Source organism: Protopterus annectens, chromosome 13.part0 (assembly GCF_019279795.1).
Source record: "Protopterus annectens isolate FY-2018-M chromosome 13.part0, PAN1.0, whole genome shotgun sequence".
Taxonomy (NCBI): domain Eukaryota; kingdom Metazoa; phylum Chordata; order Ceratodontiformes; family Protopteridae; genus Protopterus; species Protopterus annectens.
The window spans coordinates 1,342,911,493-1,342,929,345 of record NC_056747.1 but is presented as its reverse complement, the minus strand read 5'-3'; the positions used below and the strand labels follow the sequence as shown (position 1 = coordinate 1,342,929,345).

Genomic DNA, 17,853 nt, shown 5'->3' with positions numbered 1-17,853 from the left:
TAGAAATTGGATTTCAGATACACCTCCTTCGTTCAATGAATTTAAAAATGTTATGAATATAATGTGCCATATGGAAATAAGCACAATTAGAATGAGAACAACTAGAAAAACATCATATTATATTGTATGGGATAATTTACAAAATTTGTTAAAAAAATTCTAATTTCAATAGCACGGTATTTTAGTTTAATTAATTGATCTGATTGTAGTGGATGTCTTTGTAAATACTTTAGTTGTTTTGTTGAATATTATAATAATACCTATTTTTAATTACTTGTATAAAATTGTTATGATATTTCTCTTATATGTTAAAACAATAAACCTGTTTTGAAAAAAAAAAGTATACTTTGTTATACAGGTTCAGTGCATATGACAGGAGAGAGAAAAATACATTGATTCCGTGACTACTTCAGTTTAATTTTTGTTTGCTCACCTGGCATGTTTGTTTATATAGTAAGTGGCTTTTGTTTCTGCAATACCTGTGCTGTAAAAGTCCCTGAATCCTCATTTTGCACTAATTTTCCAAACTATTTTAATTTATTCAAAGACGTGAGCTGCAGTTTTTTGACTCCACCTTCTTCACTCATAACAACTTTCTTAGTTTCATTTTTTTCATCTATGGCCCTGTACATCATAGTTTAATGTCACTCCTGCAGTCTCCCAACCTCAACAAGTGTCTTAATTCTATTTGGAAACAACACCTCAAACACTATTAAGTGCAGCTAAAATCTAATCTTTCTGTCTGCACTCTGTAATAGCAGTGCAAAGTGTGGTCTGTGTCTTCGTTTGTAAGACAATAGGTGTAAGGACAATAAGCATTATCAATGAATACTGAATATTCATAAGCATTTTAGGCATTATGAATAAATACTCAATATTCGTAAGTGTTATAAAGCTTTCTGAAACACGGACTCCGCTCCTTAAGCTCAGAAGTTTCAAACTGTACCAAAATGTTCCCTGGCTGTTTACTATTCTGTTCACTACGTATTACAGACACTTTTTGTGACTGGCCTCTTGTGATCTATCGAGCATTGGCATCCTGACATCTGGTAGTACAGAGGACTAAGGCCATAATTACTGCAGCACAACCTGGGATGGATGAATGCAGAGCGAGGGTTTATTAATGTAACTTCAGCTGTTGCTGCTGCTCTGTTACTGAGACTGCAGTATTTTCACATTTCCTGTATTCTACATGAATAATTCAAAGCAGACCACAAAGAAATTGCTTTGACAGAATGTCTTTTTGTTTTATTTTTTAGGCATGACTTTGTGGAGCAAAGAGACATTGGAAAACAGTTGTGATGAACGACCACAGTATGACACGCAGTTCAACATCACTGCATCAGACGACTTTGAACAGAAACATTCAGCTTTAAATGTGAGTGCATCCCTTAAGCTTAGTCTCTTTGGGGGGCTGGTAAATCTGCAAGGGTCAGGAAAGTATCATTCTGATACTAAGTCCTCCAAAAAACAGGCTCGTGTGACTCTACAATACTACGTAACCACAAAATACACATCCTTAACAATGTATCATCTGGGACAAGAGTCTATTCAGTACCCATACATTTTTGAGAAGGATATAGCAACTCATGTTGTTTCTGCTATATTATATGGTGCTCAGGCTTTCTTCATCTTTGATCAGCATGTCTCAACAGAGAACGAGGTGCAAAATGCAGAGGGACACATGCTTGCCAAAATCAAAAAAATACCACTAGTGGAAATTGAAGGTGAAGCAAAAGTGGAGTTTGATGCTGATGCAGAGCAAAAAAATGAACAATTTCATTGCACATTTTATGGTGATTTCAAGCTTAAGAAAAACCCGGTTACTTACGAAGATGCTATCCACACGTATTCGGTACTTCCAAAAATGCTCGGAGAAAATGATGAACATGCTGTTCCATTTACAATTTGGTTACTTCCATTAAGTAAAATAAATTCAAAAGCAGCTTCTCTTGTACAAGAAATCAGTGTCACATTAGTCACACAAACACAAAATATCCTAGAAGAGTTTCTTAGCATTAAAATGCACTGCAATGATGCTTTAAAAGACAGCATTGTGTCCAGTTTTCCTACAATGCAGAAAAAGATTCAAAAGTTCAAGGCTTATTGTAATGAGTACACAATCATTTTCCAAACGGCTTTGGCTGACATTTTGCCATCAATCCGTAGTAGTGGGGTTGAAGAGCAGAAACTTGCAAATGTCTTAATAAGTAAGGAGAGGTCTCCGTTTAGTAGCTGCTTAGTAAATGAGTGGACCAGTAACATGCTGAGAGAAAAAAATGTGATCAGTAATTATAGTACCATGTTATTGGAAAACAGCTGTACAGAACCTGAGGGGAAACGGTCCAGTCAGCATAACATAAAAATTTGTTCGGACATTGAACTGGACAAAGAGCTGTGTGACCTAATGGTTGAGCATGTTGTCTGTTTTAACTTCACCTCTCTGAACGAAGGAGATGAGTATATTACTTATCTTGCAACATATCTGAACATGCAAGAAAGTGTGCAGGATACTAAGCAGTATACAAACAAACAGGAACCATGGTTTTTGTCTGAGGAAGTGCGTAAAAACATGAGGGAAGCTGCAAAAGGTTTTATTGAATTTGCAGCAGCTAACACAATGCATAAAAAAACAAAGTTCTTAATTACTTCCATAAATGATAAAACATGCAAAGGTGCATCCATATTTCTGTACAAGAATGGAGTCCTGAAAAGTAAACAATTTCATCCCCCATCTAAACCTGGTGCTCCCATGGTCTGTGAACCAACATGTAACAGTCTGATGCTAAAAATACAACCACCACAGTATGGAGCTGAAAATATTAAAAAATACATTGTGGAATACCATACTCCCGGCACGACGGAGTGGAAGTCTGTTGAAACTTCGAATCCAGATTTGTCATTTACTGTATCTGCTTTACAGGAGGGTACAGAGTATGAATTTAGGTGCAAAGCAGTGTGTGACCCAGGGCTGAGCATCACCAGTGACATAAGTGAACGCATGTGCACCCTTGGTGAAGGTAAGGGTTTAATATTTGTACCATTCTGTACGCGTATTCACTGAAGTGTAACTTGGTAACAACCAAATGATTTGATAGCTCTAAATCCTGCATTAATTTGTGCACAGGAATATATCTTTGTTTTAGTATGTTAGTTTTAGGTGTTACGCCTCAGTGCGCTCTTGTAGCCATCATAAGACAGAAGCTGACTGGAGTGTAACTTTAGTGGATACAGCCAGAATTAAAAGAAGGAACAAATGTTAATATCCACATTTAAATAGATCCAGTGGGAAGCACTGCAAAGCTACACTTTCCTTATTAATACTGCATAATTACATTAACCGACTTCTTTTAACACCAGTGAGCACTGGTTAATAACCAATGCATCCTTGAGCGAAAGAAAACTAAGCTTCTTATTTTCCTTTCAAAATCTATGTCCAACCTTAAAACCTCCTTCAGTCTCTCTTCCCTAGACAACACCATCATTCACACTGACTCCCATACTAAACTTTTAGGAATTACAATTGACTATCAACTGAAATTTGACCATCATATCCAACAATCCATCAAAAAGACAAATCAAAAATTTGGTATACTATATAGAAAGAAAACATTCTTATCCATCATCTCTAGGACTTCACATGCTCAAACCTACCTCCTCTCCTGCCTACTCTATGCTTCCCCTGTATTCACCCACCAGCAAGCAAATCTTTTAACCAGACTTGAACATACAACCAGGTAGCTAGATTTGCCTGTAACTCCCCTTACAAATCCCATCACTACCTTGCCCTTAAACAACTATAGTGGCTTGAATGACCTCACCAACTACAACGTTCTCAGCTACAGATAACACATTTTCTACTTTACAAAACCTCCAGACTGTCCCCCATCAATCCTCCTATCCCAATATAAACCCTCACGGTCTCTCCGTAGCACGGACCAACAGCTACACGACACCTACAGGCCTAACAAAACAATAGGCAGATTGCTTTAAATACTCCTTATCTCAAACTTGGAACAAACTCCCTACTAATATACGTTCTATCCAATCTTTGATCCATTTCAAAAGAGAACTGAAAAAACTACCTTGCTAACTCTGCCTCCTGCACTTGTCACCATCCCACCTAACATATGCTCCCCTAATCGTTCAGTTATAACAATTCTCCTCTCTTTGTTCTACTATAACTTTATGACAACTAGTACTGTGGTACCTTAGCTATGCTACAGAAAAACTCTACTAAAATGTCATCTCATCTCTTCCTTAGACTCTATGCTTCCCACCCTGTTCTCTCCTGTCATAGCTGTTTTCTCTCACTCTCTTGACTCAGCTAAACTTTCCTCCCCACCCCTTTACTTCAAACCCCCCCCCCCCATTTACTGCTTCTTCTTCCTGTCTACTGACTTGGTTTAGTCAGTAAAGATTTTTCTGGGCCTATTTTTTTTTCTGATTCCCTATTGTAAATCCACATTTATACTTCATGTTTCTACCTTTTGTATTTTTAGCTATGCTTTTTCGTAAATGTATGTAGTTATGTATATATATTCCAACTACTTGTAATGTAACTTTTTTATTGCTATTCTTTGTCTGTGTGGAGCTTTTCTCTTTGGATCTCCACTGAAAATGGGCCACCAGCCCAGTTGGACTAACCCGATTAACAAAAGACAAATAAATACTATTTAGTACTTTACTATTATTACTAATAAGGATCCTGACCAGTACTCAGCAGGTACTCACCCAGAGGACATGAGTGATCACTTACTCACCTATGTTATCAAATTCAAGAAAATCACCCCCCTTCTTACAACCATAAAAAAAATCAGGAACAATAATGAATTCAACGCCTCCATTTTTCAAACTGAACTTAAAGCCCACAACTGGACAATACTCAAGTCTCTTCCTCTTGAAGAGGCAGTTATCTACTTCAACACCACCTTCCTCAAGATTCTAGATTCCCATGCTCCAATACAGTCCATTAGAACTAAAACCAAAACCGCACCATGGCTCTCTAAGGAAACAAAATCCAAAATCCTATCTAGAAACAAGATGTGGGTCACATGGCGTACCTCTAAAGACCCACACTCCCACCAAACATTCCGACAACTTAGAAATGAAACTAAAAGAATGATCTTAAATGATAAAAAAAACTTCTTCCTCCACCTCCAACACAAACACCTTAATAATCCATAAAAATTCTGGGCAGGCTTAAACAAGCTCCTGCACCCAGGCCAGGCAACCACCCCTACTCCAACAACTTGCAAACAACAGTGCCCTGTAAACATTGCTAACACATTCAATAGTTTCTTCACAGAAACTATACAATCCCTGGCCACACAATTCAAACAAACAACCAACCCACTCCCCTACCCATGCCAGCAGAATACTACAACTACATCAGATCATCTATTTACCTTCGATCCAGTACCCATATCCTCTATAACATCTCTTCTTAAAAAACTAAAACCCACTAAGCTAGCAGCTGACCTTCTCCCAGCTGAGTTTCTGCAAAAAGCAGCTGAGGCCATTTCCTATCCCGTCTCCATAATCATAAACCATACCTTGTCAGAAGCCTTCATCCCCTCCATATGGAAAATGTCCCACATTATTCCTCTCCATAAAGGTGATAGCTCACTAGAGCTAACCAACTACAGACATATAGCTATACTCTCACCCCTGGCCAAAATTATGGAAAAGTGTGTCCACAAACAACTGATGGAACACCTCACCAAAAATAAAATTCTAGCCAACTCCCAACATGGCTTCAGGCCAAATCACAGTACCACATCAGCCCTACTATCCTTTTCTAATACCATCAATAACTTCAGAAACAATAATAAACTATCATCTGCTCTTTTCTTAGACCTCTCCAAGGCCTTTGATATGGTGAACCACATTCAACTCCTCCATACATTAAAAACTATCACTCAGCAATTCCACGCTGAAATGGTTCCAATCCTACCTGTCCAATAGGCAACAGGCTGTTCTATGGCAGGACAAATTATCCACATGCCTACCTGTTACACTTGGAGTTCCCCAAGGATCTATTCTTGGCCCTCTTCTCGTCACCATCTTTGTTAATGACCTGCCCACAATCACCCCCCATGCCACATGCATTCAATATGCAGATGATTCGACTATCATCAGCACTGCCTCCAACCTGGCAGACCTCATTGCTTCAACCCAAGACACCTTCAACCTAATAGAAAAATGGTTCTCAAGTCGTCAACTAGTTCTCAACCTCAACAAAACAAAACTACTTACTTTCTCACCCACTAACAAGACTCTTCCACCCACCTTCTCTATTACATCCTCCAATGGAATCACTATATCACCAGAAGCTCACACAAAGCTATTAGGTGTTACCATTGATAACTCCCTTAAATTTGACACCCATTTCAATCTTACCATCAAAACCGTCAATAAAAAGCTTGGCTCTGTTCTCACTCCTCACGCTAAAATTACAATTGCCAGCACACACCTACTATCAACTCTTTTCTATGCCTCCCCCCTCTTTACAAACCTAAACAAGACAACCCTTAACAAACTTGCTTCTTGTTACAATCACATAGCTAGATTTGCCACAAATTCCACCTTTAGAACGCACCACTGCACTAACTTGAAGCAACTAGGGTGGTTAGAGTTTTCCAGCCAACTCCATTTCAACCAACTCAAAACGGCTCACCAGATACTGTATCACCCAGAGAAAACACCAGCTCTGAAAACATCGTTCACCCTATATTAACCTGCAATCTTTACGCTCCTCCAATAAGATCTTAGCTCAAACTACTAAAGCCAATAATTCTGCTGGGGATTCTCTATTCTCAAACTTTGTAGGTAAAATGTGGAACTCCCACCGACCATGCTCACCTCAGAACCTTCACTCCTACAATTCAAAAAAGCTTAAACCCCATCTCAATACTCTCTGGCAATGTCCCTGTTCCAAACCTGATTAACCACTATCATTTACCCTTCTCTTACCTCACTATCCTTAACAGCTTTTTAATAGCGCCTTTTGTAACTTACCTTTTGTATTTTTATATGCTGCTGTTATTTTTTTCTCAAGATGTGATGTATCTTTATATTGTATTTAGAACTCAACTATCTTCCTTTTTTGCATTAACAATGTTCATATGTCTGTTATGTACCTGGAGCTTTTCTCCCCGGGCCTCCGCTGAAAATGGACATGTATCCAGTCGGACTCTCCTGGTTAACAAATGTAAAATAAAATAAAATAAATACATTAACATAAAAAACAATGCTTTTTTTCCCCTTTAGGGATCTTGTTTGAGCTACAGCAAGCTCTACCTTAAACCTGCATTATAGCTAGCCCTACCTTAAACCTGCATTTTAATGATATTGAGCTCAGGTGAGGACTCACCTGTACTACAGGATTTGTTTTATACTCAGCTCTTCTCACTGATTAATGAGTCAGAATGTAAAACTCTGTGAAAGTTCAAAGCAAATTTTCCAACCAAATGAAATGGTTTTGAATTTTCATATCACGCCGTCAGTATGACAAAGAGCAGATAGGAGTGTGTGAGGAAAGTTGCAGTCAAACCTTGGTATGTTATTGATGTGCATGCATGGTGCCCCCCCACATGCACATTTTCAGTGAGTTCACCATTCAGTACCCCCATCTTTTGTGGTAAAACTGAGGACATGCCGAAATGTAACCGTTGCTTGTGAATGCAATTGCAAATTAAAATAAATGCTCTCCCCAATCACCTACTGAAGTTTATCACTTTGTTAAATAGAAACTTCCTCATAATAATAGTCCTCACTACCAACCCCCCCCCCCACCCACAGTGGCACTATGCAGAGTGCCCAGTCTTCTAGTAGCTATAAAGTAAAAGTATTTATAACAGTCGTTCAGTATCTAGAAAACTATTAATACCAGAAAAAAATCTCTCTGTCTCTCTCTCTCTCTAGATATATATATATATATATATATATATATATATATATATATATATATATATATATATATAGATGGATAGGCTCCTAAACATCCATCAAAAGCAGAAATTGTTGATCCTAGAATCATTGATCCACAAAGTATCAAAAAACAAAATAAATATTTTTCTAGGGATCAAGCCCCCCATCCCCCACTTTGGGTAAAGGACATATTCCCCTATCCCCACTATACCACTTTTTTCAGTCTGCTTTACTGGCTCCCTTCCCATCAGTGAAAAAACACTCTGATGAAACTTTATGCTCCCATGCATATAAATATACATATCTTTAAAAATACACACATAGACAAATGTGTGCATGCAGATGTGTGTGTGTGTGTGTGTGTGTGTGTGTGTGTGTGTGTGTGTGTGTGTGTGTGTGTGTGTGTGTGTGTGTGTGTTTACATATACATATATCTGATACAGCAGTGTAGTACCAAAAAAGGAGTATTTACTGTACGTCTCTGACCTCCTCACCTGGACTTCTGCCATTCATTGCTTCAGCACATAGCTTATGCAGGTCATCATACCTATGTCTACATTGCTGTCTGGAAATGGTATGCCAATTAGGTCGCACAGCTCATTCCCCAACTTTGACCATATATCCATCTTTTTGCAGATGCCACTGTCCGCACCTTCTAACTTTTGCAGGTATGATGCCTGCAACAGGTAAAGGAGAATCTTGGTCTCCTGCTCAAACCAGCTAGGGGAGTGACCCTGAGCCTTTTGAGAGTCCACATTATTTCTACCAGGAAGAATGAAGTGGTAAACCTGAAAGCGAGACTGCTGTGGTGTGAATCACACCCACTGCGGGTGACAACATTCTGCCTGGCAGCTTACATCCTATGCTGACTCCTGTGGGGCACATAAAAGCAAGTGCATTCCCAGAATGCTAGCACATGCAGCAGCATTGCTTTGATAGGCTGATGTTGCAACACCTCTCATGCACATGCATGCACATTCACACCTCAACCGCAGCAGTAGGAACCCTGCTGAGTCAGTGCATCACTTACACATATGTGCTATAATGTGATTCGTAGAGCTACAACTGCAGCAGTAGGAACCCTACGAGTCAGTGCATCACTTACACACATGTGCTATAATGTGATTCATAGAGCTACAACCACAGCAGTAGGAACCCTACGAGTCAGTGCATCACTTACACACACGTGCTATAATGTGATAAAACCACAGCAGTAGGAACCCTACGAGTCAGTGCATCACTTATACATATGTGCTATAATGTGATTCGAAGAGCTAAATCCACAGCAGTAGGAACCCTACGAGTCAGTGCATCACTTACACACAAATGCTATAATGTGATTCGTAGAGCTAAAACCACAGCAGTAGGAACCCTACGAGTCAGTGCATCACTTACACACATGTGCTATAATGTGATTCATAGAGCTAAAACCACAGCAGTAGGAACCCTATGAGTCAGTGCATCTCTTACACACATGTGCTATAATGTGATTCGTAGAGCTAAAACCACAGCAGTAGGAACCCTACTGAGTCAGTGCATCACTTACATACATGTGCTATAATGTGATTCATAGAGCTAAAACCACAGCAGTAGGAACCCTACTGAGTCAGTGCATCACTTACACACATGTGCTATAATGTGATTCATAGAGCTACAACCGCAGCAGTAGGAACCCTACGAGTCTGTGCATCACTTATACATATGTGCTATAATGTGATTCGTAGAGCTAAAACACCTCATTTTCCTAGGACCTTTGTAAACAGAACCATATTCTCATCAAACTTTGTGCAGTTGCCATTTTGACAGCTGGTGGGTTTCATGTTTATGCAAAGCCGACTTAAACTGTGAAATAAACAAACAAGGTTAAAACAGGTGCATTTATGATGAAAATATTTAAAAGAGGCAGTTAGTGTTTGCTACTCTGACATCTTCAGGTTTATCCTCTGATTTACTGGTTTGGCTGGAATCCTGTAATATTATTTTGGCTATGTACAGGCTCATCTTTAGTGCGACGCTTATTACCTTACTATCTATAAAGTTGGTTACTATAGACTATGGTGTCTTGCAATGGAAATCCTCAGGATCATAGTGCAGTCTACCTCACTGCAGCTGAGGAGAGAACAACTGAGAAATTACTTCTCGTTCAGTTTGCCCACTCTTGTAGCACTTTTTCATAGGTCTCTGTCTCACTGTGCGCTGTCTTACACATAGCATGGGTGACAGTACATAACCCAGAGAAGAACAAAAAGGGAAGAACACTCATCACAGATGAAGATGTTAGTAAAAGTGCCATGTACCTAGGCATTTATTTTTGTCTTATGTATTTGACACTCGTTGATCAGGTTAGTCTGACTGGGCAAATGACTACTATCAGCGGACACCCAAGGAGAAAAGCTCCAATAGATAATTACTAGTAATATGTGCACAATACATTAAGTAAAATGGTGCTAACAAACAATCGAACAGTAAATTAGTAACAGTTTCATTCTAAAACAGTCACAGTGGATGACAAAGATACAGTATAATACTAAAAATATTAGTTTCATCCAGTAACTAGTGAATAATACAGATTCTTGCAGTTATGAAGCTGGTAGTAGGTTAAGGAATAAAAATGCAACAACATATCAGTATGAAATAGTTTTAAACAAAACCACAGCTGGTAACAGTAAAACCACAGCTGGTAACAGTAAAACCACAGCTGGTAACAGCAAAACCACAGCTGGTAACAGGCAGAAAGGCAAGGCTCAGCAGTTGTAAAATCCACAAGTTTTATTAAATGGCTTTCACAGTGTTCTCTACCACTTCATCAGACAAAAAAGTAAAACAAATGAACTTATTTTATACTAGATTTTAGTATCAATTAACATGATGCAGAATCCTAATTGATCCACAAGGTATTTACTTTTAAAGCAACAGCATCTAAAAACAGCACATAGAAAATAGCAGTAAAGGTACCAAAATGCAGGATAATACATTCATCTACTTTTCTTTGCTTTAAATACTGGTTTTAGTGTTACATGGCCATTCAGACCCGTTCCCCTGTGCGCTCTGTTAGATTTTATGAATATAAATCTGAAACTAATTATGTTGTAAATATGCTGAAATAAAAGGCTTGCTTAAATGCAGAAACAAAGTTTAAGTAATATGTGATCAGCAGTCATACTAAATGACCATGGCTTGGAAAAGGAATCTGCTGAATGGACATTCTTCCCTTACAGACTCAAAACAGGATGTAAGCTAGAGCAAAAATACAAAATCTGCTTTTAAAGAATGGACATTTTTCCCTTACAGACTCAAAACAGGATGTATGCAAGAACAAAAATGCAAAATCTGCTTTTAAAGAACAATGACATGTTATTCTGCATGGAAAAACAGGATATGACACAAGAACAGATGTTTTTTTATACCAACATTGTTTTGCCAAAAACATATTAAAAATAGTGACCATTCTTGCTATTAGAAACATTTATGCATTTTGCATATCTTTATTCTCTCTTGTATAGCTTTAATAAAGCAATTTTAAATCATCTCTTGTTTAACCATTATGATAGCTATTAACAACATGTAAAATATCTTATCCTGTCAGGTTTAATCCAGTTTACCAGTATTTCTAATACACTAATACCTGTTTTTCCTCTCATAAGAGTATTGTCAAGAAGGAATGAGATATTTTTTCCTGTAGCTTTATTTTAGACCCCTATTATTTATTTTTTCTGTAACTTTATTTCAGACCCTTGTTCAGTACTGCTTATACAGTCAGTGTAAAACTGAGAAAGTGCCCCTCCCCCTGTAGTACTTCAGCACTGTTTTCCTGCCCTATGCTGTAAGAATAGAATGTATGTCAGCCTAACACTATGGTTATACATTTATTTTATTAAATTATGAACTTTTGTCTGATTTGATAATTTTTTATAATGCTTTTGCTGTTTACTACCACTAGTAGGCATTTACACCCTCCTGCACAATTGATTTGAACTGTATATATAGTATAGCCCATTTGCTGGCTGTACTTGATACAACTGAGGTTTTTTTTGTCCTTTTAACATTTACTTGCAAACAGATTATAAGTGACATATATGCACAATTGTGGCATTTTATGACAATTACTAAATAGTGTTGCTTGTAAACATTTTAACAATTATGTTTTAATAACGATGCTTTAGAAAAACTCAAGCTACTTATCTGGCAATCAGTCTTGTTGTTTATCTTATCTTTCCAGCATTTCCTGTAACTATTCATTCAGTCTAGGAAGGTCTGAGCTCACATTTCATATTCTGTAAACTATAGTTAATTATTTTGGCATTTTTTTCCTTTAATGTGATTGTGAGTTGCATAACTATGCATTTATACAACATAAATAGACATTATTTTACAATTACCTTACATGGATTTCAGTATTTTTTATTTATTTATCTATTTAACTATTTAACTGTCCTGCCATTAATTTTAATTTAAAATATGTTTATGCATGACTAAAAAGAGTATATAAAGAGCTGTATAAATCCAGCTAGGTTAGGGGTATGGTAGGAACACATTTGGTGTTCTGAGGTAAATGTTATATCTCTCACATCATCTGTACTATATGAGAAGTAAAGTTGGAACAGTACTTTTAAGCTGTAACGTGTTTCCGTTTGGTTTATTATAAAAAGTTATTTGTTACTGCTCTCTAAAGTTGATGCTGCAAAGTATATTCTCTCATCAGTGTATATTCTGCAAGTTTCTGTATGCAACAGACTGTGAATGCAAATATAACTAGACTTTGAATTTTAGCAGAATCCAGCCAGCAAGACTGAGTGTCTTAAGAACACTTCAAATCCATCACACCAAGCAGTAAGCAGCTCCATGTAATTTTTTCACGCTCCTAACCTTAAAATGCACTGTAATTCTGCATTTTCTGTCGTATTTACTAAGCCGCCCCTATACTCTGTCACAACTTGTATAACTTGAAATACAAACGTATGTGTGTTGCCATTTGTTAGTGTGTGTTTTGCTAAAGCACTACAGTCATTCCCTCTTCTCGTACAATACAAACGTATGTGTGTTGCCGTTTGTTAGTGTGTGTTTTGCTAAAGCACTACAGTCATTCCCTCTTTTCGTACAATACAAATGATCCGGCACTCTCTTTCAGTTTCCGATTGCTTTTACCTATATAAAATTTGAAACAAAACAGAGTGTGCTGCATAAATAAAATTCTGTGCATTGCAATCTGCTGTGACCATAAGTTTCCATAGGTAGCCTGTCTCTGGATGCTTAAAATACATAGACTGATCAGTACAGTCACAGTATGCACATTCCTGACATTTACGTGTACCCCATTACCTTTCCCATAGACTATGATATAATTTAGGATAACATAAACGTTGTTTAAGGTTCTTTTTGTTTTTATACATGAGAATAGGTCATTGGCCTACCAGCTCTTTTACCTTCTCATCAATGTGTAAAACGTGCCAGTTACTTCTGACCCCTTCCCTAATCCTGTTCACCTCTGATGTAGAGGTAATAACCATGAGCATTCTCACAGAACTACTTTCAATATACTAAACTGAATTATTTAGTTGTGAAAAATAGGGCTTGGCTCTCCCTTGTCTTTCCTCATTTGTTATACTATATGCCTTGTCAATTTCCACATACCCATACCCTCTACCCATAAAGTCATCCCGTACACCACGGCAGTGGTCTCCAACCTTTTTTGCACCAAGGACTGGTATCAATGTTAGAGAATTTTCCATGGACCGGCCATCTCGCGGAGTGCATAATAATGTATTTATTTATTTGACATTTGTTTAATGAGGAGGCCAGACCCGTGGTGAAAAGCTCCAAAAGTACAATAAAAAGACAATTGGCAATAACTACCAAAAAAAAAAAAAGTGTACAATCTGCTTAACAGCATAACGTTGATTTACTATGGTTGAGAGGTAAGTAAACCTCATGGCAATCTTAGTGATTTTGTTTATAAGAGCAATATTTAACATCTGTCCCTATTATTTGGATTTGTCCAGCATACCTCTCAACTGTACAGATTTTCACAGAATGTCCAGATTTTTGACTCATATTTTTGGTCCTTTTATCATAAAATTGTTGTTTTCTGGCAAATCACTGGCAGATCATTGAGGCTGAAGTCAGAAAATAATGACAGACTGTTGAGTTTTATACTTCATACCCTTCAGAAAATTCATGCTAATGTAAAACCTGCATTTCTATCAACTTTATAAGTTTGTAAGAGCAGCACTTAAAGGTCCCTATTTTGGGCCTTTGTCCCCCCATTATTTTGGGCTTTGTTCAGATTTCTTGATCTAAGTAAGAGGCTGAGAGTGTGTGTGTGTGTGTGTGTGTGTGTGTGTGTGTGTGTGTGTGTGTGTGTGACAGACAGAAAGAGAGGGGGAGAGAGACAGAGAGAAAGAGAGTGAAGAGTGAATGTGATCGCTGCAGCAGCAACAATGAGGTTTGTGTACCTGTTGCCCATAACACACACACGCACATGCACACACACGCGCGCACACACACACACACACACACACACACACACACACACACACACACAGTCTCTTTTGCATTCAGTCACTCACACAGACACATACACACTCATACAGGCATTCACTTACCTTACCTGATGGCCCAGTTCTAAGTGCTCCACGGACCGGTACTGGTCCACGGCCCTTGGATAATGCTGCCATAGATGACATAGGCCATCATTGCTGGATAAACATAAGATCCTCATTCCTGTCCCTTAATAATATTACTAAAAATGTGTCATGGATGCATACTTTCCCTATGCAAATTCGTGGGATGATGGAATTCTTTCCTACGAATGCTGGTAGTTAGACCAGTTCCTTGTTTCGCTATAGTTACATCTACAAAATCAATTTTACTCACGGATTTACTTAGGGTGAATTTCAGAAAGTTGCTGCTGGTGTTCAAATATAGAGTATAGAACTCTAAACTCTCTTCATATCCCTGACAACATATAAAAATGTCATCCACAAAACATTGATATATTATTATCTGTGGGTTCAAATTATTTAGAATGTATTGATAGTCCCATTCCGTTATTACTAATTTGGCACAGGAGTTTGCACAGCTAGTGCCCGTGGCAACTCCTGTTTTTTGTCAGTAGCACTTGTTTTGGAAGAAAAATATGTTATTGTCTAAAACAAATTCCAGATGTAGGCAGAATAGGTCCACCTGTTTTGATTAAAATTTTCCGTATCTATCTAAGGCACTTTTCCCCATCGGTGTCCCCCTCCTGATTAGGAATACGTGTAAATAATGAGGTCACATCTAGAGTTGCCAGGACCTCAATGCTTTTACAATTCTCTCCATTAGTTGCATTATACAGATCCCTTAAAAATGTTCTGTATCCTTTAACACTACCACAGATTCATCCAAAACCTTTCTAAGTTGTTTGTCAAGAAACCTAGAGATAGACGCTGTCAACCAGCCCCCACCTGCTACAATGGGTCTAAACGAGGGCCTCATGGGATGTTTGTGTATTTTTGGTAGCCCATGCATTTGAGGTATAAGTGGATTCTGCACTATAAAATAATCATACAGTTCCTTAGCAACAAGCCCTAAATTCAAACATTCTAGTGAACAGTTGTCAAGTCTACATTTCAAGTCATGCACCATTACTACATCAATACTAACATAAGTGTTAAAATCACTAAGCATAGTAGACATACTGCCATAATAATAAGCAAAACCAAAGCTGATAAAAGGCAGAAAGGCAAGGCTCAGCAGTTGTAAAATCCACAAGTTTTAGAAATTAGCGCTTTTGCAGTGTTCACCACCACTTCATCAGACAAAAAAGTAAAGCAAATGAACTTCTTTTATACTAAATTTTAGTATCAGTTAACATAACAATGCAGAATCCTAATTGATCCACAAGGCATTTACTTTTAAAGCAACATCATCTAAAAACAGCACATAAGATAGCAGTAAAGGTACCAAAATGCAGAATAATAAATACATTAATCTACTTTTCTTTGCTTTTAATACTGGATTTAGGGGGTACATGGTCATTCAGACCCATTTCCCTTTGTGCGCCTATCCTTAAAATCCACTGTAACTCTGCATTTTCAGTCATATTTACTAAGTCCCCCACACACTCTGTCACAACTTGTATAACTTGAAATGCAAATGTATGTGTTGCCATTTGTTAGTGTATGTTTTGCTAAAGCACTACAATCATTCATTCTTCTCGTACAATACAAATGATTCCGCACTCTCTCTTTCAGTTTCCAGTTAGTATTACCTATATAAAATTCAAAACGCAAAACAGAGTGTGCTGCATAAATAACATTCTGTGTAATGCAGTCTGCTGAAACCCTGTTTCCATAAATAGCCTGTCTCTGGATGCTTAAAATACATAGACTGATCAACATAGTCACAGTATGCATATTCCTGACATTTACGTGTACCCCATTGTCTTACCCCTAAATTATTATATAATTTAGGATAACATAAAAGTTCTTTAAGGGTCTTTTTGTTTTTATACACGAAAATAGGTTGACAGAGCCTATCTCTAGGTTTATGGATAAATAACTTAGAAAGGTTCTTGATGAATGTGAGGTAGTATTAAGGGACACAGAACATTTTTAAGGGATCTATATAATGCAACCAGTGGAGAGCACTGCGCATCACTATTTTGTGCATCGTGCAACATTGCGCAGTACCGTTTAAGCAGTTTTTAACTATTCCCAGCTCCACAAACTCTGCTCTTCAAATTTTCCCTTAGAACTAGTCAAATTCGCAAAATAGGCACTCAACCTTCATTCTACAGCCCAGCACTTGCTCAAATTTCTCAGTAAGCACTAACAAAGTTCAGCACTACACCACCTTATAGTAACCAGAAGTACAAGGCTCCCTATTCGTCCATTCCAGGCAATCAATAAATCAGTTCTTTAAACCATCCAGGCATGTCCAAAGTGCAGTTTCAAGTATACTCTCCAGTCCAGCTGGTGAATCTGGGAATCTTGAGGCAATGTTACAATTGCCTTTGTACACAGACAACCCTCTCCTCCTTCCAACAAACACAAATATATGTGAGAGATGCAACTATACAGCCAAACTGGAGGCCGGGCTCTCTCAACCCAAGACTGGCACAGTCAGTCAGGAGGTGAAGGAAACCACTCGCACCACACAACCAGTCTCACATATACAAATTGCACCAGCAAACAAGACACATAAACTCACAAAAACATACGTGGAGGCTCTAAATAAAAATCTGCCAAACCAACAGAGACCTCCAAAGCAGACACCCAAGCAACCACTACCCCACAACAACTTTCACGTATCACATACTTCACAAAGTCAGTGTGCCACGCAGTCGCAGCTCCCAAGGCTAAATGACACACCTAATACACTAGTAATTGGAGACTCTATTGTCAGGCACACTGACGTCCCACTCACCAGATTGAACAAGGAGAAGGTCACTATAAGCTGCCTGTCGGGTGCCAGGATCCGCCACATAATGCAAGCACTCAGGTCACTCCACAGCAGGTACAAATATGACTCTGTCATTGTTCATGTTGGTGTGAATGACCTGAGACGTACCTTCCTGGACTACATGAAAAGAGACATAGAGGAGCTCTCTGATCATGTAGCCCAGGCCGGTATGACCCTGACCCTGAGTAGCATCTTGCCCTCACCAAGAATGATGCCACAGTATAAAGACAAAATGATCAATTTTAACAATTGGCTAAGCTATTTGTGTCATTCAAAGGGGATCCAGTGTCTGTCAGCATGGGATGACATGCTCGACAAGCCACATTGCTTCGCCAGGGACGGATTGCACCTGTCACCCTTAGGCTTTTGAATACTGGCTAAGGCTCTTGCCACCCCCATAGTGCCTTCTTAGGCAAGGCTCAAAAGACAAACCCACCTCCATAGACAATACCAGAAACAAAAAACTAAGGGTAATGC

General features: G+C 38.3%; 1 protein-coding gene across 2 annotated transcripts in view; it reads left to right on the top strand.

Annotated features, from left to right (window-relative positions):
- The window catches only part of LOC122788292 (verrucotoxin subunit beta-like), a 574,742-nt gene that overhangs the window by 252,890 nt on the left and 303,999 nt on the right, over nucleotides 1–17,853 (top strand). For both annotated transcript variants that reach the window (XM_044055369.1, XM_044055368.1), the window contains exon 3: nucleotides 1,260–3,020. In XM_044055369.1, the coding sequence (XP_043911304.1) occupies nucleotides 1,260–3,020 (1,761 nt within the window). The remainder of the gene's footprint in view (nucleotides 1–1,259; nucleotides 3,021–17,853) is intronic.